Below are 26,764 nucleotides of genomic sequence, written 5' to 3'. Positions count from 1 at the left end.
TTTTTGTTGACGTCACCTTTTTTCAGAAGAACGCGCATTTCACCGCAGAGCAGTGTGAGAGCACGTGCTGGGCACCGACCTTGTAGTGTAAAGCCGGCCAAGAGCACGAGGGAAAACTTTCCGAAAGACTTGCAGCTCATGCGTCGTCGAAAAGATTACGTCAACAAAAAATTCCGCCGTGGGCCTACCCATCCGCGAGTTGCACACTCTTGTTTATCTACTCTTGGTTTCGCTCTACGTGATTTCTCCACGCCTGCTTAATATCCTTTGTTGCTTTGGAGACGCGTTGGCTGCATGCACCACGAACCGAAACCGCGTTTTCCACCGTATTTTGCACGTGGTGTACGGTGTGTGTACCTTGTGTTTCGTGCGGCTTGAACTTCGCCATGGACAAATCCGGAAAATGCGAAAAATATTTCAAAATGTCCTACGGAGGCCCCAACGTAGGAAACAGCTTTCCTACGGAAATCCGTAGAGAGATTGTGTTTACATGAGAAATTTCAACCCGGGACGAGTTCAGCCCGGGTTGAAAGTCTGTACGATAGACAAAAGAGGTGAGCGTTTACATGAAGACAGTTGACCCGGGTCAAATACTGATATGCCGCCAAAAGTCCACTTCTACAGTCCTGTATGGTCACGTGAATCCGTTCGCGCGAAATTTGCATCTGCAGTGCCGTTCAAACCTGGCGCGAGATACGCAGAGAAGTACGTTTGTACGATTTTCTTGACCCGGGTTGGTTTCAACCCTCCCCTTGGGGGGAGGGTTGAAATCAACCCGGGGCGAAATTTCAACCCGGGTCAAGCGCAATGCGTCATGTAAACGCGCCATTCATTTTGTGCACATGGCGGGTTGAAATCTGACCCGGGTGAGAACTCAACCCGGGTTGAAACGCTTCATGTAAACACAGCCGTACTATGAAAGTTGCCCTCGTTCCCCGGCATGTCACAGTACGACATACGAATTTTCATACGTAATTAGTATTTACGTAGAGCGAAACCTCTCATATTGTACTACTCCCTGGCGTCAACGGATGTTGAAGCTGCAGCCTGCAGGCTGGTGCCTATGGCAGATTCCCATGATACTGGGGCCATGTAATGCTAGCAGAAGAGAAAAAATGGAAAAAAATATTTGGATGTCAGAAGTGGGATTCGAACCCACGCCTACAGAAGTAGACTGCGACCTGAACGCAGCGCCTTAGACCACTCGGCCATCCTGACCCAGATATGCAGATCAGCATGTTGTGTTGCTCAACCACATCACAGTGGCGAGTTTCTCCTCATGGTGCTGCTGAACCGTGAACCAGCAGAACGATGGCGAACTGACTTTTGTAGAATTCGAATCAAGGCAGGTGATAGCTGGTTAGGGTGGGAGAAGGAACTTGCCAAGTGCACAGCTAACAGCATGTCACAACAGCATGCGGCTTTCAATAGTTTGGATTCACTTTTCAATGCAATGATTCATCATTTCAGAATGAGGCTATAAAAGAGATTGGAGTTTTAACAAAATAGATGGTCAACTATAATAAATGTGTAACACAAGTTCGGATCGCCGCCATCACAAACTTGAAATCTCATTGCATGACATCATTTACAATACACTGGGTCTGGTCACGTGGTCGGGAGTAACATTACGATGATGACATCATGTTGGTGTCATAGTGACGTCATGTTTTGCACGGTACAAGTCATGTGACCTGGGTCTAGGCTGCTATGTCGTCGGCATCTGTTTCCCTCCACCAAGTTGGCTCAGGAGGAGCTGCCAAGTGAAGGCTTGCTTGTGCATGGTCTTGCATTGTCAACTGTAGGAAATTTGTTACATAAACAAAGAATTACAACTTAAGAAATGCAATAATAGAGAGGTTTACGCACTACATAAAATTGAGCAACTTTATGTAAGTGGGCGGGAAAACCCGTGAATTCGCGTGTTTGCACTCCACTTACGGAAAGTTGTCTACGTAGTGTAAGCGAGGCTCTAACATGTAGGTGCTTTGTAAGCGGATTGGGGCATACATTTATGGCTCTCTCCCCAAGTCGTACACTGTTGCGTTTGGAGTTACCAAGGGCAGCTACGTGATTAGAAAGCTCCGTATGGCGGAACACGGATCCACATGCAGTGTTCGTAGGCCTTTCCGTAGATCGACCACGTTCTCAAGTACTAGTAGTACTAATCTTATTATTGTGTGCAGAACCTTTCTCATATGCTCGTGCACTTTTAAAAGCAGAGCTAGGGAGTCAATAACACCTCAGAAAAGGCTCACATTGTTGAACTAATATTGATTACTACATGAATGCTAACATGAAGAGAGACTGGCATAGCTGGTGGGTCAGGAAATCTTGGGTGTCTGCTGCCCACTGCCCCGGTGGCCAGGCTACCTGCCACACCCAGTAATAGTAGTACATGCTCATTGAAAAGAGCGATTTGCCACTTACCAGTGGATGTGGCTGTAGTCCTTTCGGCTTGACTGGAAACTTTCCTCCATTACCAATCTCATACACTCTCACCTCACTGTAGCAAACAAAGAATGAAGAAGAAGAAGAAGGATGCTGTGCAACGGACTGCGTGGCAATGACATGCAAAGGCTGTGGCTGCAATGCCTGAATTACGTCACTATGACATCACTGCAATGCCTGAATTACGTCACTATGACAGCGCTGCAATGCCTGAACTGATACTTGCATTTCTATGGCATCATGTCAACATTATGCAGACTGCAGAATAGAGAGTACCAGTCATTGGCAGCAATACTAGAACAGTGCTTACCAAATACGAGCATCAGCAATGCCATTGGTGGCTGTCACAGTGATACGGATGCCAGAGCACTTCTCTGCATAGCCAATCTGAGGAAGTCGGCAGAACAAACAAATTCAGTCAGGAAGAACTTTCCCTCTCAACTCCTCATACCCTGGATAATGAGGGATTCAGGAACTTTACTATGACCAGGAAAGGGCAGAAAGAAACACATGTATCTCATCGGTAAGGACAGGGGGGCCGTGGACAGGGGGGGGGGGGGGGCGTGGACAGGGGGGCCGTGGACAGGGGGGGCCGTGGACAGGGGTGCCGTGGACATGGCTGTCCTTGTGGTTGAAAGATCTGCCACTGTATGGTTGGACAATTCGCGAGGAAACTGCTTGCAACGTTGGTTGCTGTAGCAACCATGGCGGCCCGCTGGTTGCAGGCAGAACTTGAGCTGCTTCATCACTAGGCCTCCGCGGAATGTAAGGCATAATTTCGGGAATTATCGGTGTGATTTTTAAAACGGGAATTATTGGCAATTTTTGTGGAATAATCGGTAAAATTTGAGCAATGCCCCCCTTTCTTCAATTTTTTTATTTATAACACCCAGATTTGTACCAAAAAGCTTGTGATCCTGAAGTTGATCGCCCGGTATTTCAAAAAAGAAAGAAAAAAAGCTTCCAGCCGAGTTTCACGCGAACCGTGATTTTTTTGCCCGTACAAGTGGCAAAAAAACCCGTACGCGGTACGGTATCTGCAAAAAAAGGGAAGAAAAAAAGCATTATTGTGAGAATTATTGGTGGAATTACGGGAATAATAGGTCGAAATTTTGAGCAATGCTCAAAGGAATTATCGGTAAAAATACGAGCATATTCCGCGGAGGCCTATTCATCACATCACAATGACATCATGAATACACAGATCTCACCATGTGCACTCTCTTCCTCTGGTGATTGTCTTCAACGTCCGTGAGCGTCTGCCAGGAGTTTGTTGCTACTGGCAATGCTTCAATGCTGTAGTCCTTGACAAGCTCTGGCTGTGCTTGGCCCCACACCATCTTCTCTTGATGAGCTTTCTTCATTGTGAATGTCAGCAAGCGGAATAGGCCAGAGTCAAAGACGAGCTCAACCTAAGCGCAGACAGAGATAGAGAGACAGGAGGTGGAGGAGAGTGGCTGAGTGAGATAGAGAAAGAGAAAGCATTTCTCGCAATTGCCTGTAGTGTTTCACTATTCTGAAGAGAAGGAGCGGACACATTGACATTCAATACAGCTGATGTTCTGTTTTTGTTTTTGTTTTTGTTTGTTTCGGCCGGTTATGTGAGCTTGCATCAATACGTGCAGAAAAATTGATTTTGCGGCTTTTTGATATTGACTATAGCTGAGCATGGTTCCTATTGGGTTAGCCATCAGTGCCTGTCAAACTAGGTTATCAAATTGATGAGGCCCTAATTGAGTTGCTGTACTGGGGACATACCTGTCCAACTGAAGCAATGGGTTCTTTGAACATCAATGTGAGTGTAGCTGGTAGTCCATTGCTGAGCAGAGAAGCGTGGAAGACAATGATAGCAGTTGTTCAAAGTCCAGTGTATAGGGTGTGGAGTGCGGAATATGAAGTACAGAAAACAGCAGAAAGCAGTGATCATACGGCGATATGTAGATCAACACCATCTTATTACAATTAGCCCTTATACTGGTGTGTATTTGTTTGATGTCACATGGGCCTCCAGCAGAACACACATGCACTGCATCGCTTCACATCTGAAGACTAGCCAGAGTACAGAACTAACCTGATCCATCGGTTAGTGCCGGGCAGGGACTGTGATGTCATACATCCACCCTTGCCAAACACAGCACGCGTTTGACCAGAAGTCACTGCTGTTGCTGGTCCTATGTCTTGTTCTCTGTCGAGCAGAGAAAGCATGAAAATACAGAGGGGGCATGCAGTGAGTCAAGTCACCTCTATTATTTCTAAGCCAGGTATCAACACAGGTATCAACACAGGTATCAACACAGGTATCAACACAGGTATCAACACAGGTATCAACACAGGTATCAACACAGGTATCAACACAGGTATCAACACAGGTATCAACACAGGTATCAACACAGGTATCAACACAGGTATCAACACAGGTATCAACACAGGTATCAACACAGGTATCAACACAGGTATCAACACAGGTATCAACACAGGTATCAACACAGGTATCAACACAGGTATCAACACAGGTATCAACACAGGTATCAACACAGGTATCAACACAGGTATCAACACAGGTATCAACACAGGTATCAACACAGGTATCAACACAGGTATCAACACAGGTATCAACACAGGTATCAACACAGGTATCAACACAGGTATCAACACAGGTATCAACACAGGTATCAACACAGGTATCAACACAGGTATCAACACAGGTATCAACACAGGTATCAACACAGGTATCAACACAGGTATCAACACAGGTATCAACACAGGTATCAACACAGGTATCAACACAGGTATCAACACAGGTATCAACACAGGTATCAACACAGGTATCAACACAGGTATCAACACAGGTATCAACACAGGTATCAACACAGGTATCAACACAGGTATCAACACAGGTATCAACACAGGTATCAACACAGGTATCAACACAGGTATCAACACAGGTATCAACACAGGTATCAACACAGGTATCAACACAGGTATCAACACAGGTATCAACACAGGTATCAACACAGGTATCAACACAGGTATCAACACAGGTATCAACACAGGTATCAACACAGGTATCAACACAGGTATCAACACAGGTATCAACACAGGTATCAACACAGGTATCAACACAGGTATCAACACAGGTATCAACACAGGTATCAACACAGGTATCAACACAGGTATCAACACAGGTATCAACACAGGTATCAACACAGGTATCAACACAGGTATCAACACAGGTATCAACACAGGTATCAACACAGGTATCAACACAGGTATCAACACAGGTATCAACACAGGTATCAACACAGGTATCAACACAGGTATCAACACAGGTATCAACACAGGTATCAACACAGGTATCAACACAGGTATCAACACAGGTATCAACACAGGTATCAACACAGGTATCAACACAGGTATCAACACAGGTATCAACACAGGTATCAACACAGGTATCAACACAGGTATCAACACAGGTATCAACACAGGTATCAACACAGGTATCAACACAGGTATCAACACAGGTATCAACACAGGTATCAACACAGGTATCAACACAGGTATCAACACAGGTATCAACACAGGTATCAACACAGGTATCAACACAGGTATCAACACAGGTATCAACACAGGTATCAACACAGGTATCAACACAGGTATCAACACAGGTATCAACACAGGTATCAACACAGGTATCAACACAGGTATCAACACAGGTATCAACACAGGTATCAACACAGGTATCAACACAGGTATCAACACAGGTATCAACACAGGTATCAACACAGGTATCAACACAGGTATCAACACAGGTATCAACACAGGTATCAACACAGGTATCAACACAGGTATCAACACAGGTATCAACACAGGTATCAACACAGGTATCAACACAGGTATCAACACAGGTATCAACACAGGTATCAACACAGGTATCAACACAGGTATCAACACAGGTATCAACACAGGTATCAACACAGGTATCAACACAGGTATCAACTACGAAAAAGGTGCTTGCTTATATTCCTTCTCCCTTGCTGTCATTCCTTGTACTGTCGTTGCAACCCTGATGACTTTCAGGGCGATACTTCAGTTGTGATATGGCTACACTGAACCATTCCAGGTTGGCAACAATTAGCACTGAATTTAGTCAGGATCGCCGGGACCAGTTTTGATTGGTCCGGCAGTGTCATGGCCTTAGTAAACTTTGTGTATGATATGGTGTGTAGACATGATACGGTGTGTAGACATGATATGATGTGTAGACATGATATGATGTGTAGACATGATATGATGTGTACACATGATATGATGTGTACACATGATATGGTGTGTACACATGATATGGTGTGTAGACATGATATGGTGTGTAGACATGATATTGTGTGTAGACATGATATTGTGTGTAGACATGATATGGTGTGTAGACATGATATGGTGTGTACACATGATATTGTGTGTACACATGATATTGTGTGTACACATGATATGGTGTGTACACATGATATGGTGTGTAGACATGATATGGTGTGTAGACATGATATGGTGTGTAGACATGATATTGTGTGTAGACATGATATTGTGTGTAGACATGATATGGTGTGTAGACATGATATGGTGTGTACACATGATATTGTGTGTACACATGATATTGTGTGTACACATGATATGGTGTGTAGACATGATATGGTGTGTAGACATGATATGGTGTGTAGACATGATATGGTGTGTAGACATGATATTGTGTGTAGACATGATATTGTGTGTAGACATGATATGGTGTGTAGACATGATATGGTGTGTACACATGATATGGTGTGTAGACATGATATTGTGTGTAGACATGATATTGTGTGTAGACATGATATGGTGTGTAGACATGATATGGTGTGTACACATGATATGGTGTGTACACATGATATGATGTGTACACATGATATGGTGTGTAGACATGATATGGTGTGTAGACATGATATTGTGTGTAGACATGATATTGTGTGTAGACATGATATTGTGTGTAGACATGATATTGTGTGTAGACATGATATTGTGTGTAGACATGATATGGTGTGTAGACATGATATGGTGTGTAGACATGATATGGTGTGTAGACATGATATTGTGTGTAGACATGATATTGTGTGTAGACATGATATTGTGTGTAGACATGATATGGTGTGTAGACATGATATTGTGTGTAGACATGATATTGTGTGTAGACATGATATTGTGTGTAGACATGATATGGTGTGTAGACATGATATGGTGTGTAGACATGATATGGTGTGTACACATGATATGGTGTGTACACATGATATGGTGTGTAGACATGATATGGTGTGTAGACATGATATGGTGTGTAGACATGATATGGTGTGTAGACATGATATGGTGTGTAGACATGATATGGTGTGTACACATGATATGGTGTGTACACATGATATGGTGTGTACACATGATATTGTGTGTAGACATGATATTGTGTGTAGACATGATATGGTGTGTAGACATGATATGGTGTGTACACATGATATGGTGTGTACACATGATATGATGTGTACACATGATATGGTGTGTAGACATGATATGGTGTGTAGACATGATATTGTGTGTAGACATGATATTGTGTGTAGACATGATATTGTGTGTAGACATGATATTGTGTGTAGACATGATATGGTGTGTAGACATGATATGGTGTGTAGACATGATATGGTGTGTAGACATGATATTGTGTGTAGACATGATATTGTGTGTAGACATGATATTGTGTGTAGACATGATATGGTGTGTAGACATGATATTGTGTGTAGACATGATATTGTGTGTAGACATGATATTGTGTGTAGACATGATATGGTGTGTAGACATGATATGGTGTGTAGACATGATATGGTGTGTACACATGATATGGTGTGTACACATGATATGGTGTGTAGACATGATATGGTGTGTAGACATGATATGGTGTGTAGACATGATATGGTGTGTACACATGATATGGTGTGTAGACATGATATGGTGTGTACACATGATATGGTGTGTACACATGATATGGTGTGTACACATGATATGGTGTGTACACATGATATTGTGTGTAGACATGATATGGTGTGTACACATGATATGGTGTGTACACATGATATGGTGTGTAGACATGATATGGTGTGTACACATGATATGGTGTGTACACATGATATGGTGTGTACACATGATATGGTGTGTACACATGATATTGTGTGTAGACATGATATGGTGTGTAGACATGATATGGTGTGTAGACATGATATGGTGTGTAGACATGATATGGTGTGTAGACATGATATGGTGTGTAGACATGATATGGTGTGTAGACATGATATGGTGTGTACACATGATATGGTGTGTACACATGATATGGTGTGTAGACATGATATGGTGTGTACACATGATATGGTGTGTACACATGATATGGTGTGTACACATGATATGGTGTGTACACATGATATTGTGTGTAGACATGATATGGTGTGTAGACATGATATGGTGTGTAGACATGATATGGTGTGTAGACATGATATGGTGTGTAGACATGATATGGTGTGTAGACATGATATGGTGTGTACACATGATATGGTGTGTACACATGATATTGTGTGTAGACATGATATGGTGTGTACACATGATATGGTGTGTACACATGATATGGTGTGTAGACATGATATGGTGTGTACACATGATATGGTGTGTACACATGATATGGTGTGTACACATGATATTGTGTGTAGACATGATATGGTGTGTAGACATGATATGGTGTGTAGACATGATATGGTGTGTAGACATGATATGGTGTGTAGACATGATATGGTGTGTAGACATGATATGGTGTGTAGACATGATATGGTGTGTAGACATGATATGGTGTGTACACATGATATGGTGTGTACACATGATATGGTGTGTACACATGATATGGTGTGTACACATGATATTGTGTGTAGACATGATATGGTGTGTAGACATGATATGGTGTGTAGACATGATATGGTGTGTAGACATGATATGGTGTGTAGACATGATATGGTGTGTAGACATGATATGGTGTGTAGACATGATATGGTGTGTAGACATGATATGGTGTGTACACATGATATGGTGTGTACACATGATATGGTGTGTAGACATGATATGGTGTGTACACATGATATGGTGTGTACACATGATATGGTGTGTACACATGATATGGTGTGTACACATGATATTGTGTGTAGACATGATATGGTGTGTAGACATGATATGGTGTGTAGACATGATATGGTGTGTAGACATGATATGGTGTGTAGACATGATATGGTGTGTAGACATGATATGGTGTGTACACATGATATGATGTGTAGACATGATATTGTGTGTAGACATGATATGGTGTGTACACATGATATGGTGTGTACACATGATATGGTGTGTAGACATGATATGGTGTGTACACATGATATGGTGTGTACACATGATATGGTGTGTACACATGATATGGTGTGTACACATGATATTGTGTGTAGACATGATATGGTGTGTAGACATGATATGGTGTGTAGACATGATATGGTGTGTACACATGATATGGTGTGTAGACATGATATGGTGTGTACACATGATATGGTGTGTAGACATGATATTGTGTGTAGACATGATATGGTGTGTAGACATGATATTGTGTGTAGACATGATATGGTGTGTAGACATGATATGGTGTGTAGACATGATATGGTGTGTAGACATGATATGGTGTGTAGACATGATATGGTGTGTAGACATGATATGGTGTGTACACATGATATGGTGTGTAGACATGATATTGTGTGTAGACATGATATGGTGTGTACACATGATATGGTGTGTACACATGATATGGTGTGTAGACATGATATGGTGTGTACACATGATATGGTGTGTACACATGATATGGTGTGTACACATGATATGGTGTGTACACATGATATTGTGTGTAGACATGATATGGTGTGTAGACATGATATGGTGTGTAGACATGATATGGTGTGTACACATGATATGGTGTGTAGACATGATATGGTGTGTACACATGATATGGTGTGTAGACATGATATTGTGTGTAGACATGATATGGTGTGTAGACATGATATTGTGTGTAGACATGATATGGTGTGTAGACATGATATGGTGTGTAGACATGATATGGTGTGTAGACATGATATGGTGTGTAGACATGATATGGTGTGTAGACATGATATGGTGTGTACACATGATATGGTGTGTAGACATGATATTGTGTGTAGACATGATATGGTGTGTACACATGATATGGTGTGTACACATGATATGGTGTGTAGACATGATATGGTGTGTACACATGATATGGTGTGTACACATGATATGGTGTGTACACATGATATGGTGTGTACACATGATATTGTGTGTAGACATGATATGGTGTGTAGACATGATATGGTGTGTAGACATGATATGGTGTGTACACATGATATGGTGTGTAGACATGATATGGTGTGTACACATGATATGGTGTGTAGACATGATATTGTGTGTAGACATGATATGGTGTGTAGACATGATATTGTGTGTAGACATGATATGGTGTGTAGACATGATATGGTGTGTAGACATGATATGGTGTGTAGACATGATATGGTGTGTAGACATGATATGGTGTGTACACATGATATGGTGTGTAGACATGATATTGTGTGTAGACATGATATGGTGTGTACACATGATATGGTGTGTACACATGATATGGTGTGTAGACATGATATGGTGTGTACACATGATATGGTGTGTACACATGATATGGTGTGTACACATGATATGGTGTGTAGACATGATATGGTGTGTACACATGATATGGTGTGTAGACATGATATGGTGTGTAGACATGATATGGTGTGTAGACATGATATTGTGTGTACACATGATATGGTGTGTAGACATGATATTGTGTGTAGACATGATATGGTGTGTAGACATGATATGGTGTGTAGACATGATATGGTGTGTAGACATGATATGGTGTGTAGACATGATATGGTGTGTAGACATGATATGGTGTGTAGACATGATATGGTGTGTAGACATGATATTGTGTGTACACATGATATGGTGTGTAGACATGATATTGTGTGTAGACATGATATGGTGTGTAGACATGATATGGTGTGTAGACATGATATGGTGTGTAGACATGATATGGTGTGTAGACATGATATGGTGTGTAGACATGATATGGTGTGTAGACATGATATGGTGTGTACACATGATATGGTGTGTAGACATGATATGGTGTGTAGACATGATATTGTGTGTACACATGATATGGTGTGTAGACATGATATTGTGTGTAGACATGATATGGTGTGTAGACATGATATGGTGTGTAGACATGATATGGTGTGTAGACATGATATTGTGTGTAGACATGATATGGTGTGTAGACATGATATGGTGTGTAGACATGATATGGTGTGTAGACATGATATGGTGTGTAGACATGATATGGTGTGTAGACATGATATTGTGTGTAGACATGATATGGTGTGTAGACATGATATGGTGTGTAGACATGATATGGTGTGTAGACATGATATGGTGTGTAGACATGATATGGTGTGTAGACATGATATGGTGTGTAGACATGATATTGTGTGTAGACATGATATGGTGTGTAGACATGATATGGTGTGTAGACATGATATGGTGTGTAGACATGATATGGTGTGTAGACATGATATTGTGTGTAGACATGATATGGTGTGTAGACATGATATGGTGTGTAGACATGATATGGTGTGTAGACATGATATGGTGTGTAGACATGATATTGTGTGTAGACATGATATGGTGTGTAGACATGATATGGTGTGTAGACATGATATGGTGTGTAGACATGATATGGTGTGTAGACATGATATTGTGTGTACACATGATATTGTGTGTAGACATGATATTGTGTGTACACATGACCGCCACAATAGGAAACAGGACTGTGTTGGTGGCCAAGAGGTAAGCAAAAAAAAGAGTAAATTATCCGTTCCCGAAGGGAACTCACGACGGCCGCTATCACCCGGTAAACCCTAGCGGCAGATGCAGCGCCTAGCGGTGGGGGTGAGTGGATAAGTCTCACAACCACTGGCACAAGTGCCGAGAAAGACCCCATCAGCCGTATCCATGTACCCCTTGTGCCTGGCCACGAGTTCCCAGTTGATTGTGGGCAGCAGCACGGATGTAAAAAACGCTCCCAGGCAGGACTACTATTGACACATTACAGACTTACGATGTAGCAGTTGCAGTAGCAGTGAGTGCCTTGTCGCGAGGATCTTGATTCACTTGACCAATAACAAACTGATCATCACGCAGTAGTTGCTACAGATGCACACACATGCAGCAAACAATACACATGTGTCCTCCCCTAACGACTACTTGTACAAACATACCTCTCCCAGTTGCGACAGAGGACTGATCTTGAAATGGATTTGCAAGAATAGCACAGAAATACTGTGATAAACTCTATTGGGTCATAAGTCCGACTCTAAACTGGACACAGAGGCTAGTCTAAAAGGCTATGCTTACGATATATTCGTTATGCATATGCATGTAGCAGGAAAACGTTGGTGACTTTTTGCTATACCTGTTGCACACTCCAGACAGCATCGGGATCTTTGGCAACTTGTTGTGGTGTCATGCCGTGAAGTGCAGCATAGGCAGCAGCTGTACCAGCACCTTGGCCATGCTAGACAGTGGGCAATAACAAGAACAAACGAAACATTGGCAAACTCCGTATATACGATTATTCTCCCAAGAGAGTATCTTGCGGTAGTATCTCGCCTGTTGTACTGACCTCTGGATGAACCTCACTGTCATTGTCTTTGCGACTGTCAGTGTTCTTTGTCAATAGAATCAGTTTCTGGCGTTCCCATGCCATGATTGTGCTTAGCACCATTACCAGGTGAAGAATACTGGCTGTCCAAGTAACGTATATCGACAAAAGCCAATCACAATGGAATCCCCTGTATTACTGAATACAGTACTTTGAAGTAACATCCAATGTAATCCTGTGTTGCCTATGTATCTATGATATGCAGTGATGAGATGGGGAAGTATAGACCAGCCTTGGAGCAATTCCTCATCTGTGGTCTTAACCCGACTGCTGCATGGACGATAAGTGCTTCGAATAGTGATCATGCACCCTGGCCTGAGTAGCTCGCTTGGCTAATTGAAAGTCTGCCGACCTGGGCCACATTATGTTGCTAATACATGCACAACCCCAGTCACAGCGCACAAGTTGGTTGAGTTTGGCCGTCAGGAGGCCAGTGCAAGGTATCCGGGGCGCGGGTCTGATTCCAGCGAGGGGCAATGTGGTACCCTGCAGCGCAAGGGTAGCGTGATACCCTAAGCCAACGTGCGTGCTGCATGAGTAGCGTGATACTCGCCGAGCGCTTTTGCTGTTGCCTAGCAACGCGTTTCTGTCTTTCCTGGCCCCCAATGCATGTTGGGTGGCCCTGCGCATGACTGCACGTTGTCATAGCAACCTTGGAAATCTCAAGCCGGTTACCAACAAGGTAGGAATCAGACCAAGCCGCCGAATGCCCCCGCCGGCCCCCGGCGCTTCATTGCAATTGAATTAATATTTTGTCCAGAATAGTGAGCTAGGACAGATCAAATAAAATGTAGCTTGGAGTACCATCATGCTGAGTGGCACTCATTGTGAGACGTAGGATAGTGTAGAGCGATAATAAATACCAGGAGGCGTGGGTGGGAGGGAGAAATTGCAAAACAGTTGGATGCACACAGCAGCACAGCTAGCGAGAGAAAGAGCCGTGGATGGGTTTGTTCCTGTTTTTGATGGCTGTGGCCATCCGTTGGCCCAACGGTCTCGTGTGAGTAAGGCGTTTGTTTGTGCTGCCAGCTCGCGTCCGGCGTTTGCTTGTGCTGCCAGCTCGGGCCCGGTGCGCGAGTGAAACCGAACCGTTACAAAGGCTTTCGCTCTTTAGTGCTATTGACTGGCTTTTCATACGATGCCTATTGATGTCTAGAGACATGCTGTCTAGCCTTCCCCTGGTACGCATTCACGGGGCTTTGTTGAAGTTCGTGCCGTGAACTGCCAAAGGGAATTGTTTGAATGGTGCTGGGGCGAGTGCGACATTACGGCGTCCCTGCAGCCGGCCTAATCGCGTTTGTCGCCACAACCGATTTAATGCATCAGAGTTATAATATTACAACTGTGCAACTTGTCTATGCACTCACCACACAGCATGTTGCCATGACGCGCTGTGATCCAAACGCTACATGTGTGAAGCTAGCTAGTCTACCAGCCATCATCATGTTACTGACATCAGCTGACACAAAACATCTCAATGGTGTGCCGTAGATGTACGGGGTGTGGGTGCTGGAAAACGGCGGCATGTCTGGATCATTGATTCCTACATGGGATGGTGGACAAATGAGTGCAAGAGTATCAACACTCAAAAACAATGTAAGCTGCATAAAGTGCATTCAATCAGCTTTCAGTACACAGTAGTAGTATGATTTCTTGCTTTGTTAAACCAGGGAGCGTGCAAACAATGTTGCTAGAAAGCACAGCATGGCATCAGGAAAGGCTGAGGCAATATTACAAGTGCATGCCTATTCATCATAATTATCCTCGGCGCCATTTCTGGCCGAATTAGCATTAGAGTTTAGCCTACTTCAGCTTTACGACACAGTTTGAAGAACAGCCTATGGTGTGTTACAGTATTACCTTTAGGATTGTGCAGGTCCAGTCCCCAGCCGCCATGGCACACGGTATCAGAGAAAGCAGCCGGCGTGGGTACCATGTCATTCTGTGTCATCGTATACAAGCCCTTGAGACGACGTGCCTCACGTTTGCAAGGGTAATACCCTAACAGAAAAATGACAGTGAATCGATATGTAGATAAACAAAGTGATAGAGCTGTCATATTAGACCATCAAGATAGCTCTTGACGGCATCAAAAAGCTTCATTACATCGGGATATTTCCATCTAAATCAGCACTACCAGAGTAGTTCAAAGTCAGGCCTATCGAATAGCACTAAGAGACTCAGACTGGATGCGGAGGTAAGGTTCAACCCCCCCCCCCCCCCCCCATTACACACCCTTACTAAAGTTTCTGCAGAGGTTCTGGCTGATTGTAACCAGTGTAATACAGCCTACAGACTGTGAGAACACATGACTGCATAATGACTGGATGTACTGACTACTGTATTACATCATACACATGACTACTGCATTACAGCATTAGTACTGCATTACATCATGCACATTAGTACTGCATTACATCATCAGTACTGCATTATGTCATGCACATAAGTACTGCATTATGTCATGCACATAAGTACTGCATTATGTCATGCACATATGTACTGCATTATGTCATGCACATTAGTACTGCATTACAGCATACACATTAGTACTGCATTAGGTTATGCACATGACTGCACATGACTATTGCATTACGTCATGCACCTGCCTGCTGCATTACATCATGCACACACAGTGTCTCACCAAACCAGTCCAGTGCCAGGTTCTTTGTCTTCTCAGCCAGCTCTCCACCACTGTTCTTCATATAGTCCCACACACCAAGCAGTGCCTGGTGAAGTTCAGCTGTGATTGTGTTCTGGTCGCTGACATTATCATACGGCCAGGATAGCTCTATCCACCAATAGCCTGAGAAGGACAACACCAGCAGCTACAAGGTCAACTCAATCTCCCGGCCCACCAAGGCTTTTACGTTACAAGTACAATGAGAGTGGCTAACCAATGCAATAATGGCCTGTCCACCAATACTATGTACTGTGTAAACATTGGGTATACAATGCGTACACATTGCGTATAGACCGTGAGTAGGTGCTACTGCAGATACGCCAGCAAACAGGTAAGAATCTCACCATAGTCATAGGAAGCCAGTTTGCGATGAGCAAAGTCCTCCGCTGTAAACCGACGATTATAGGATGTTGGCAGTGAGAACGGAGTAGGCCTCCCCATGTCTCTGTGTCATGGCATGATGGATATGGAGAGGGAAAGAACAACAAGTTGGTTTTACCATGTCTCTGTGTCACGACGTCTCTGTGTCACGACGGGATGGACAGGGAGCCTACACCAAGTTGGTTTTACCATGTCTCTGTGTCATGATGGCAGTGGCAGTGACAGGGAGAGGACATCAAGTTACACATGATCTAAATTAACACGCTGGTGTGGGGCTCCGCCATTTCATCAACACTGTAGCAGCATCAATAATGAAGCAATTCAGTAACAAGAACCTCCTGAAATTATGCCCTGATTCATGCAAAGATATGAATAACGTCAATAGCACATTGATGCATTCTCAGATGATACAAAGATCCAATACCCAAACCACTACGAGTACTTTATCATGTCGTATGCAAAGACTACATGCATACTTAGTGCCAGGCTTGTGTGGCAATTGCTATTAAAGTTATTATTTACTTGGTGGTGAAGGCAAGTGATGATCCCTCCGTAGCAGTGTCCGCTGTCAGCATAGCCAGCGATTCCTTGTACTCGGACTGTGCTTCACGACCTTGTCTCCACTGACACTTTGCCTCAGCTCCCAGTCGACCATCACCAGTTGTGTCTATGTACACCTGATACGCAGCAAGAATACATTATCAACTTGACCCATCAGCGCACAGCTAGCAAGAGGAATATCCACTACAAGTACTGGTATTCACATTTAGTCAAGTGAAAGTATTCTCATCATCATCAGTCATGCCAAGTCGACAAGAAGGACAATCGCCCACAGAGAGTGTTCACTCAACTATGCAGGGAGGACGGACCATAACGATCAGAATGGTTCTCTTGACAGCCTCACTTGCCACAGCAGTCAGGTCAGTATTCAGAGTCAGAATACATGCAGCTTGGACTCTGGATACGGTAGATATGGTGGCTACGGTGTGCGTGTGGTCCGTCACATGATTACAATGTACCTTTGCTGTGATGATGTAACGACGTTGGGTCAGCTGACACTCAGCAACTACACTCTGCAGGAAACACGGAATGAAAAACACGCATGAAGAGTATCTGCCCCGTCGCCTTCCCAGTAACGATTCTGGAGTCTGAGCTGTTTACCATGGCAACATGCTATTGGTTCATGCAGTTTTCCTGTACAAATCATCAAGAATTCACTCATAGAGGTATCACACAAGTGAAGGGAAGTAGCAGCCAATCTGTCTGTTAACAGAGAATTTGGTCGGACCACAGTTCAGCCAAAGAAGTTCAAAGAACTGTGTTTTGATATAGAAGGACGCACACTGTTGTCGATAGGTATATCAAGCAAGTGTTGTGACTCAAAATTTCATCTTCAGTTGGCGTGGCTAGTCAATGCAAGACTGCCGATTACTTCATGTCTGTAGCGTGACTACACAGCAACTGACACATGCACTACAGCCATTACCCTGGAAATGTAGACTGATTGTGCTACCAGTCTGCACACACTGCGACATGTGCTCTCAGGCATTCTGCCACGGTCTACAGATTTGGCCAAACCAAATCTTCTCATCACTTACAGCTTTGGACATAACATCCAGAAGCCCGCAGGAGGTTCGTTCTAGACATGCCTCTCAACCAAAGCCTCAGCGACAAGAGTTGCAGCACGTAAGTTAGTTGCGCACTGCCTTTGTTTGATTTGCAACATTCAACTGTACTTGATAAAAGAAACGCCGTATTGTTAACTCACCGTAATCGATCCATTGTCGTCCAATGTACATGACACAAACCAAGTGTTGAGAAGCAAGTTCATATTGGGAAGTGTCCGGAACTTGTCAAGCATTGTCAGGTCCCACATCTCCGGACACCACTGCATGCAAAGACATAGAGAGGAGAAACATCATTCCTACTACTGATGCGGCTGCGGAGGCAGCAGCTTGCATTCACGTAACTGAGACTAGTGACACTGTGCCAACTGTAAACACGGCACACATGATGCTGCCGGGGTGTGTTTCTTGAACTTTCTTCCATTCTTGGAATAGAATGCATTTTAAAATGCAGACTGCTTCAGCCAGCAGCTGCACCATACAAGAACGTGACCTGTACTAAAATCGCAAAGTAGGTGAGGATAACAAATCAAGTAATTCTGATACAATGTACTTGTATCATCATCAGTGCATTTCAGTGGAAATGAGCCCAGTGTGATTGACTAGAATTCTTCTGACTAACTTACAGCAGGAAGTGGTCTCAACCCAACCCGTGACATTCTCGTTCTACACGTTTACCTGAGCATTGTACACGGAATTGTCCAGACGTATCTCTTCCAGAATACCTCCTTCACGTGCTTCAGTCTGCAGCTCAACACCGCGTCCTGCATGTCAATGTCAAGGAAAGAACAGCATGGCCAATGTCCAGAAGGTTTTACTCCGTTGATGACAACTTACCGGTAATATAACTGAAAATGGTCAGTACAATACCTTGCAGGGTTGTTGGGTTGTGATACAAAAAAAGAAGAAAAAAAGAAAATTATCGTGTCCGTTCCCGAAGGAAACTCACGACGGTCGCTAACACCCTGTAAACCCTAGCGGCAGAGGCTAACGGTGGGGTGAGTGGATAAGTCTCACAACCACTGGCACAAGTGCCGAGAAACCCCATTAGCCGCATTGTGATGCAAGACACACACTAAAACATAGCCGGGGTGGATTTTAGACCAGGAGAAATCCATCATGTTATGACCATCAATTGGCATAATATGCTGACATTACATGCAATGGGAGTTATTGGTAGTCAAATGGGATTTATACCTGTCGTTAGTTTGTTACACTTTCAACTCGTGTGTCTATTTCCTTCAGTATGTATTACATGACCATGGGCTAGGTTGATTGCATAGAACATACGGTGACAAGGCATCCCGTACCTCCACTGATGTCAGCACCCACCATATTGAGTTTGACTTCACTAGACGAATTCCCACCGACTACTTTCCTGCCTGTGGAGAGAAGGAACACGATACACAGTCAGACACTGAGCATCAGTTACTCCATGGTACTCTTCAACCATATTGCATCCTGATGATGGCAATTTGCCGAAACCGGCATTGAAAATGATTCTGTGAAATGAAATGAGTTGTGAATTTGCAGTGCCCAGGGAATGAGCATGTGTGCTCACCAATTCTCTTCGAGTTATGAAGCTGCAGGATGCCTCACCGCTACTTCATTCGTACTCTTCAACCTCCTTTTAAAAGGTCACCCGGGATGTACCATCCACAAAGACCAGAGTACGCAGTTAAATTTGTAACATTTCAAGTCTACTGTCTCGTTTCTACACCGCGTTTGTATGTCTGATGATATCACTCCGGATCGCAATCAGGTCACTGATCCCAAAGTGCACCGCATCCACCTCTACATACATGCAATGTACATAGACCCGGGCCATGAATTGATGAACATAGACCCGGGGATGATGAACAGAGACCCGGGCCATGATGAACATAGACCCGGGCCATGATGAACATAGACCCGGGCCATGATGAACATAGACCCGGGGATGATGAACATAGACCCGGGCCATGATGAACATAGACCCGGGGATGATGAACATAGACCCGGGCCATGATGAACATAGACCCGGGCCATGATGAACATAGACCCGGGGATGATGAACATAGACCCGGGCCATGATGAACATAGACCCGGGCCATGATGAACAGAGCCGTCGGAAGATAGGTTTAGGGTGGTCAGCCACCTGAAGAACAATTTACTCGTACGGTTGGGATACGGTCTCCTCGGAACTTTTTCGAAATTTACAGCCCAAATCAGTGCCTTTTATTAACAGGCTACCAGTGGCAAGGAGTGGTACAGACTCAACACCGTAGTGACCGTAGCGTGTCCGACGCCCATGCTGTAGATAAAGGCATTCTGTGATTGTAAAGAGCGTCATCATGCACTGCAGAACTCACCATGTGCGCAGATCACTGACGCACCACTCCTGGCAGCCGACAAGGCAGCACCCAATCCAGCACTATAAGCAACAGGGACAAAAGCAACACTGGAATGTCTCTGCATGCCATGTGTTATGCATTGTAACTGTTACTTAACAAAGCCTTAGCAAAGTGAAATGCCGAGTAAGTTTGCAAACACGTTGTTGAATCTGAAATCAAGCCTTTCCAGAGGATAGTGCAATACTAACTGTGATTATGAGCCATGACTCTGTTGAGTTGGGCAGTCGTGCAAACTGACAAATAGAATGAGCAGACACTGTATGTACGTCTATTGTTTTCCTTAGAGGCCCAAATGGCTCAACTGATTGTATTCCTTGTGATCTAAGGACATGCCTATAGCCAGGAAACTCACCTTCCAGCACCAGCCACAAAGACATCACAGGTAAGTCTTGACTCGACAAGTCCACCACCAACAGGTGTACTGACATGCGTATCTCCAGGATCTATAGGGAATGGACCATCAGTACCGTCATCACCTCCCAACACACCGTGGGTACCTACAGGATAGCGCTCTGGGAACGCAAGAAGTAGATATATTAACACAATAAGTACACATTTGACTCAAGAAGAAGTACAAATTTGACACAAGAAGTACACATTTTGACACAAGACGAAGTACAATTTTGACACAATAAGTACAAATTTCCTTACAGCAAGGGCACATGATATGGCTGCCGTGGTTAGGGATGCGCGGATTATGCTCGCACGCACCCGATATTATGCTTTCGGGCATTTCCCGCGGAACTTCGAAAGTATTCTCCCAAAACATCGAAAAAATTCTCCAGAATTCCCCCCCCCCCCCCCCAAAAGAACCCCATGGCCCAGCACGAACCGTGCCTTGCTCATGCTCTTTAGTATGCAAAATGGACGGTCAGGCACGTGATCACTGCATGCAGGATCTACGGGTGTTGCTGATGTACATGCGCGTGCGTCCATGGATACGCTTTTGTTTTTTGGCAGGTCGAAATTGACAGAATTCCCCCAAAACTCTTCTGAAGGTCAACGGATCTGGTAAAAGATCGATAGAATTCACCTAAAATTCCCAAAATGTTCTCAACGATAGTATTCCCAAAATATTCCGGGAATAATCCGCCCACCCCTAGCCGTGGTGCCATGCCCGATGAATAATATGAGAACAATGGCTCACAAACACTCAGTCAGATTCATAGCAGCCGTTAGATACGGTAAGCAGGGCAATAGAGCTGGACAGTGCAACATCACAATGCCAAATCAATGCTGGATGTTGGAGATCCAGTTTTTGTATAGATCAGTTCAGGCTTGTAGCAGTATCATTCATAGCATGGTGATATGTCCACCGGAAGTGACTGAACTGGGCATTGGAGCAATGCTGGTAAAGAAACAACCAGGATTTTACATCAAACAGTACTACCCCAGTCATGGTTGACACCAGCACAGCAGTAGAGGCGACGGTTCGATACCGGAACGGGTTGACAGCAAAATTGTGTAGACCCAATCCGATCATCAGTGTGGATTGTTCACTCGAAATATGTTTGCGGGAAGCTGGCATGTTGAAGTTTGCAGAGCCATGGAATTTTGGTGCTGAGTGAAACACATCGTAGTCTCACTGTGACATACGTTTTCTAATCAAAATACCAAGAGAGAAAGTGTATATTTAGACCGTTCCGGTTTGCAACCTATGTCCTATTTGAAACCGTCTCCTCTACAGGGAGCGACTCAACATGACATGCTTTGAGTCCTTGAGAATCTTACCAGCCGTCTTCATGAGCTGCATGTCCACATTCAGCTGAGTGCCGTCCTACAGTACAAACCGCAGTACAACACCACAACACCGGCCGATAGGGTGGGAGTAAAGTGACAATGGTTGTTTAGGTCAACACATTCACACAGTATCTCGATACCCAGTGAACAGTATTCTATTTATTTTATTTTTTATTTTTTACAATTATCACAGCTCACAGGCAAAGACAACAACTTGCATAGTGGGAGCATTGTGATGGTGAGGCGTTGTGTTAGTATGATTTATGTACGGGCGCAGTGCACTGCTCAGTGTAGTGCTGCAGTGCACCCCAGTGCCACTCACCTTGATTGAGTGAAGCATCAGCTGAATATCCATATCACACGTCATCAGCGTGTATACAGTAGAGCTGTCTTGATCCACAGTATCCACTGTGCAGTGTGCAGTGTGTGAAGTGTGTGTGTGTGTGTGTATGTGTGAGAAGGTAAAGCTAATCACAAACCAAACACATAATTCCAAGCCTGCTTACTGATTCAGTACCGTGATCTATGCACATGCTTTGGTCTATACTAAGCAACCTAAATGGCCAGATCAATGTGCTACTGTATCCCCAAGATCAGCACTTGGCACACGACACACACAAGGGTGCCTGCGCATACGCACATCCGTGAATCGAAAATAAATGCCAACCACGCACGTGCTGCAATGGCCGTCCGCTCACCAATGCTGCATAGCGTCACGCGTAAGTCTTTGCCCACCCGTTAGAAGTACAGCTCTGGGAAACTACAAAGAATCTTTCTCAAGTGTCCCGACATGAACATGGAATTTACTAAACAGAACAAATAGCATCTCAATCTATGGAAATGACCAAACGCTTACTACCTACACTAAGTGTATCCACCACTAGATACAAGTAGCAGTATATCAGCAGTAAGATACTGCGAAATAGAGTGTGTGACATGTGGCACAATACTGACAGCTGGCACTGACATTCAACAACTGTAAACTTGGCTTCTTTACAAATGGTTTGAATGTGCTAAGCAATAGTCATCCACCTTAGAAGTGTATTGGTTGTAAAATTGCAAGACATCGCCCGGAACCCTTCAAGGTGGAAAGCTATTGGTCATAGCGCATGTGGCTGAGGTGTGATGGACATATTATGTCGAGCCACTAACATGTTATCAGTGCCGACCATCAGTACTGTGCCAAACTGTTGCACGTTGGGACTCACAGTATCTTGGCAATCATATTGGTTAGCACCGTAAGTGAAACTAGTCGACTACCTCAGTACCTGTCCTTTTTCATACCTCTGTGGTGATGTTCCTCGACTCTCCACCTAAGTGTCTATTTTCCCTTTTAAATGTTATTCTATTGTGTCGCGCATGTACAGTGGAAGTATCAGGCAAAACTCTCTCCATCTCTCTCTATTGTTTTAGGGTGCTAACACTCCACTGTAGCCACTTCATTTAGCTCACAGAATCACACAACACCACCCAAAGCGGAATTTTCAGGTGCAGACCAGAGACTGGTTTGGATAGTGGTGTATGATTTTGTGACTGCGGCAAGCACTTTCTCTTCTTTAAAGGTCACCTTCCGGCAGTAGCGGTTGTACTTCAATGCTATGAAAACTTCTTACCGGCTACGCTAGATGGACTCTTCATCCAGATCCTGACACGATGCGGCTCTTTCTTGCTAACCACACTGGGATCAGCATCAGCGCGTGCCGCATTGCTCCAGCCTGTCACTTTGTTGTTGTCGTCGGGTGTTCCAACAGAGTGACCTTCTGACTGATTCGCCTTGCTGGCAGTGATGACGTCATCAATAAACAATAACTGAAGAGTACTGAGGAATTGCTGTAGTGTGTAAGCAGCTACGTTGTCGATTACTAGCTGCCGGCGACGAATGGAGATGATCTCGCTGGTATCTATCTCTGCAGAGAATGAACGAAAAGCAAGCACAAGTCACAGCACACCGATGACTTGTACAATATACATTGTAGTCCCTTCACCAATAATCACCGCAATAATATTGCGGTATTATGTCAGTGCTTTTGACATGGCTGACATTGACCGCATGATGGTAAAGTAGAGGACAGCAACTTGAACAAGCACTGAAGTAGAATTGTTTTTACTCTGCCTCTATTATTACTACTTCAATGTAGATAGAGACCCAAATAAGGAAGGAGTGTATGACATTCAAAACGGTGGCTATGCTTTTTGAATTTACTTGTGACTCAGTACAGACCAATGGCAATGTAGCTTCATCACACAATAAGTTAGCGACCTTGGACTCAATTCACAAAAACAAATTTCCGCAATTTTGCATTATTCTTTTATTCCAGGATGGCGAGACACCAATAATTTTACCCAATGGCCGCAACTTTCATTTGTGTAGAAACTGCTTTCGGAGTGCCATGGATTCTTACCAGGGCTCCAGCTCTCATGATTTTGCTCCTCGCTCAGGCCCCGGACCAAGCGACACTTCAGAGCCACGGACAGAACCATCCTGCGCTAGCTGCATGCAGGCCGCCCTTACGGCACTTGGCTGCAAATCTTTGCTTGTCCTACTCACTGCTCAGTCCACAGTGAAATACGTATTGTTACCCGGCGCCGCGAACTAGTTTCTCGGAGAGATGCGGACACTGATAGTGCAGTCCATTCGTGGAAATTACTGTCACTTCTTGCCTGTTGTTTTCTGAAGCCAAGGAAAGATCTTATCTTCGTCGGGGTCAATACTTCAGTCCGGCGCTGGGACTTCAGTCTTCACTCACTTCAGTCCAGGTCGCTGTCCTTTCGGAATGACACCGCGAAGAAAACGATGAGTGAATCATTGCCATTTCACGTGATCTGGTGATCTCTCTGCACCTGTAGCTGTCTGATCTGACTCGAACTAACTACTTCACGTCCTGTCCGGATCCCGTCGGCGTCGCTTCATGTCAGGGAGTCCCGGCCGTAGGCTATGGTAGACCTACATGACGACCCCCTGCTTCATGTAGTCTGTAGACCTCTAATCATGTCATGGTCATGACTCATGTACATGGCTGTAGTCTAGACTGTACTACTACTACTGTAGTCTGTACAGTACTAGATGTACACTACAACAAGTAACAAGTAAAGTTAGTTACTGTTGAGTGTTGTAACATCCTGTGCCTGCGGTTGCTCTCCCGATCCCGTCCCCTTCGCTTATTTCCAGATCTCGGCCCAAATCCCCCCGCTTTCGCACCCATACCTCCCCAGCGTAGATGAAGTAATTGTATAGGCGGATGAAAATACAATCATGTACCTCACACCGTCTGTACTATGTCCTCCTTCTCCTAACACAAGGCTTTGACGGGCAATGCTGGAAAAATTAACAGATTCTGCACGAAGAGCAGTGAAATGGGCAGAACTAACAATAATTAGCTAACAGTGGGCCTTGAATTCTGCTCCCTTCTTTATCGATATTACCGGGCCACCATGTCCATTTGGCTTATGCGAAGGCTAGCCAAGCTTGCTTGGTGATGTCAACGTGAACAATCATAATAATAATAATAACCACAACATCAAGTACATCCGCGCTCCCCTTCACCTACAACAGCCTCACCTCGCACGACCAATCACAGAGCAGCCATATGCACTACGACACATGAGAACAATCATACACATTGAGAACATCACACACAAACCGACACACCAACTCACCCATCAACCTGTCCCTTCACAATTTCAACCAACTACCCCCCGACCTGCGTGAAACAAATAGCAAGCATGCGTTTAAATCAATGGCGTCTAGCCTCATTCTATCATCCATATGCTCCTGTAGTAGCTCACACTGTACCCCATCGTAGCTCCATCCCCCTGCAATGTGTTGGTTTCCTTACTTGCTAGACTGATTTTATATGATTCTGGACTGATTTGAATCATATTATCTTCCTTATTGGCCATGGGTCATCGTGGAAATAAAGAATAATAATAATAATAATAATAATAATAATAATAATGCAATTAGGAGTATAATCGATGCAGACATGGCCAGACAACAACAAGTTCATGGAATTTTTAAGGATTTTTATGTTATTCAAAATCGATTTTCGTGTTCCGCTCATCAGTGAATAGTATCGGAACTGAGGGTACTGTGTACAAAAATAGAACATTTTATAACAGCATAATTAATTAAAAGTGTGAACAACAAAGGAAGTGCTACAGCATTACATAATAGGTGTCAAACATAGTGCTAACGTATATAACTGAGTGCAGCCACAAAGCAAGAGGTGATACAGTGCAACATGACACAACATTTACATCTGATAACCAGCTACGAGAACAACTTTAGCGCGACTACATGTACATGCTTCTTTTGTTTACAAAGAACAGGATTATGCACACGAATACATACAGCTTCCAGAACCTTCAACTGCTTAACATAACTTGCACGGCACAGAACAGAAAAGTGAGAATCATCGTACACACTAAGACAATCTGCACGTGATAACAAGTGACAAAATACAGCTGACTTTTTGCTCACGTCGCTCTCTTCCGTCTCATCCCGCTCCTTTCCTTCGATCTCCTCCGCCTTATCCTCGTCCTCCGTCTCATCTTCATCATCATCGTCCTCATCACCACCATCATC

General features: G+C 44.0%; 1 protein-coding gene and 1 non-coding gene across 2 annotated transcripts; both read right to left on the bottom strand.

The window, feature by feature from the left end:
* Positions 1-1,064: 1,064 nt before the first annotated feature.
* Positions 1,065-24,918, bottom strand: LOC135808175 (uncharacterized). Its single transcript, XM_065321327.1, has 23 exons — positions 24,582-24,918; positions 23,793-24,086; positions 22,502-22,587; positions 22,171-22,216; positions 20,792-20,951; positions 20,398-20,459; positions 19,357-19,428; positions 18,725-18,810; positions 18,190-18,309; positions 17,441-17,494; positions 16,944-17,098; positions 16,385-16,485; positions 16,002-16,163; positions 15,218-15,358; positions 14,725-14,900; positions 13,109-13,210; positions 12,755-12,843; positions 4,523-4,636; positions 4,210-4,270; positions 3,663-3,863; positions 2,762-2,838; positions 2,431-2,506; positions 1,065-1,799 (listed from the first exon to the last, which is right to left on the bottom strand). The coding sequence occupies exons 1-23, from the start codon at positions 24,658-24,660 to the stop codon at positions 1,701-1,703; spliced, it is 2,613 nt and encodes an 870-aa protein (XP_065177399.1). The 5' UTR covers positions 24,661-24,918; the 3' UTR covers positions 1,065-1,700.
* Positions 1,135-1,218, bottom strand: Trnal-cag (transfer RNA leucine (anticodon CAG)). The gene has a single exon. It is a non-coding gene; the product is annotated as a tRNA-Leu (tRNA).
* Positions 24,919-26,764: the final 1,846 nt, after the last annotated feature.

This window comes from Sycon ciliatum, chromosome 2, assembly GCF_964019385.1.
Source record: "Sycon ciliatum chromosome 2, ocSycCili1.1, whole genome shotgun sequence".
Taxonomy (NCBI): domain Eukaryota; kingdom Metazoa; phylum Porifera; class Calcarea; order Leucosolenida; family Sycettidae; genus Sycon; species Sycon ciliatum.
Note: the sequence above shows the minus strand (reverse complement) of the source record. Positions and strands in the feature narration are given on the sequence as shown.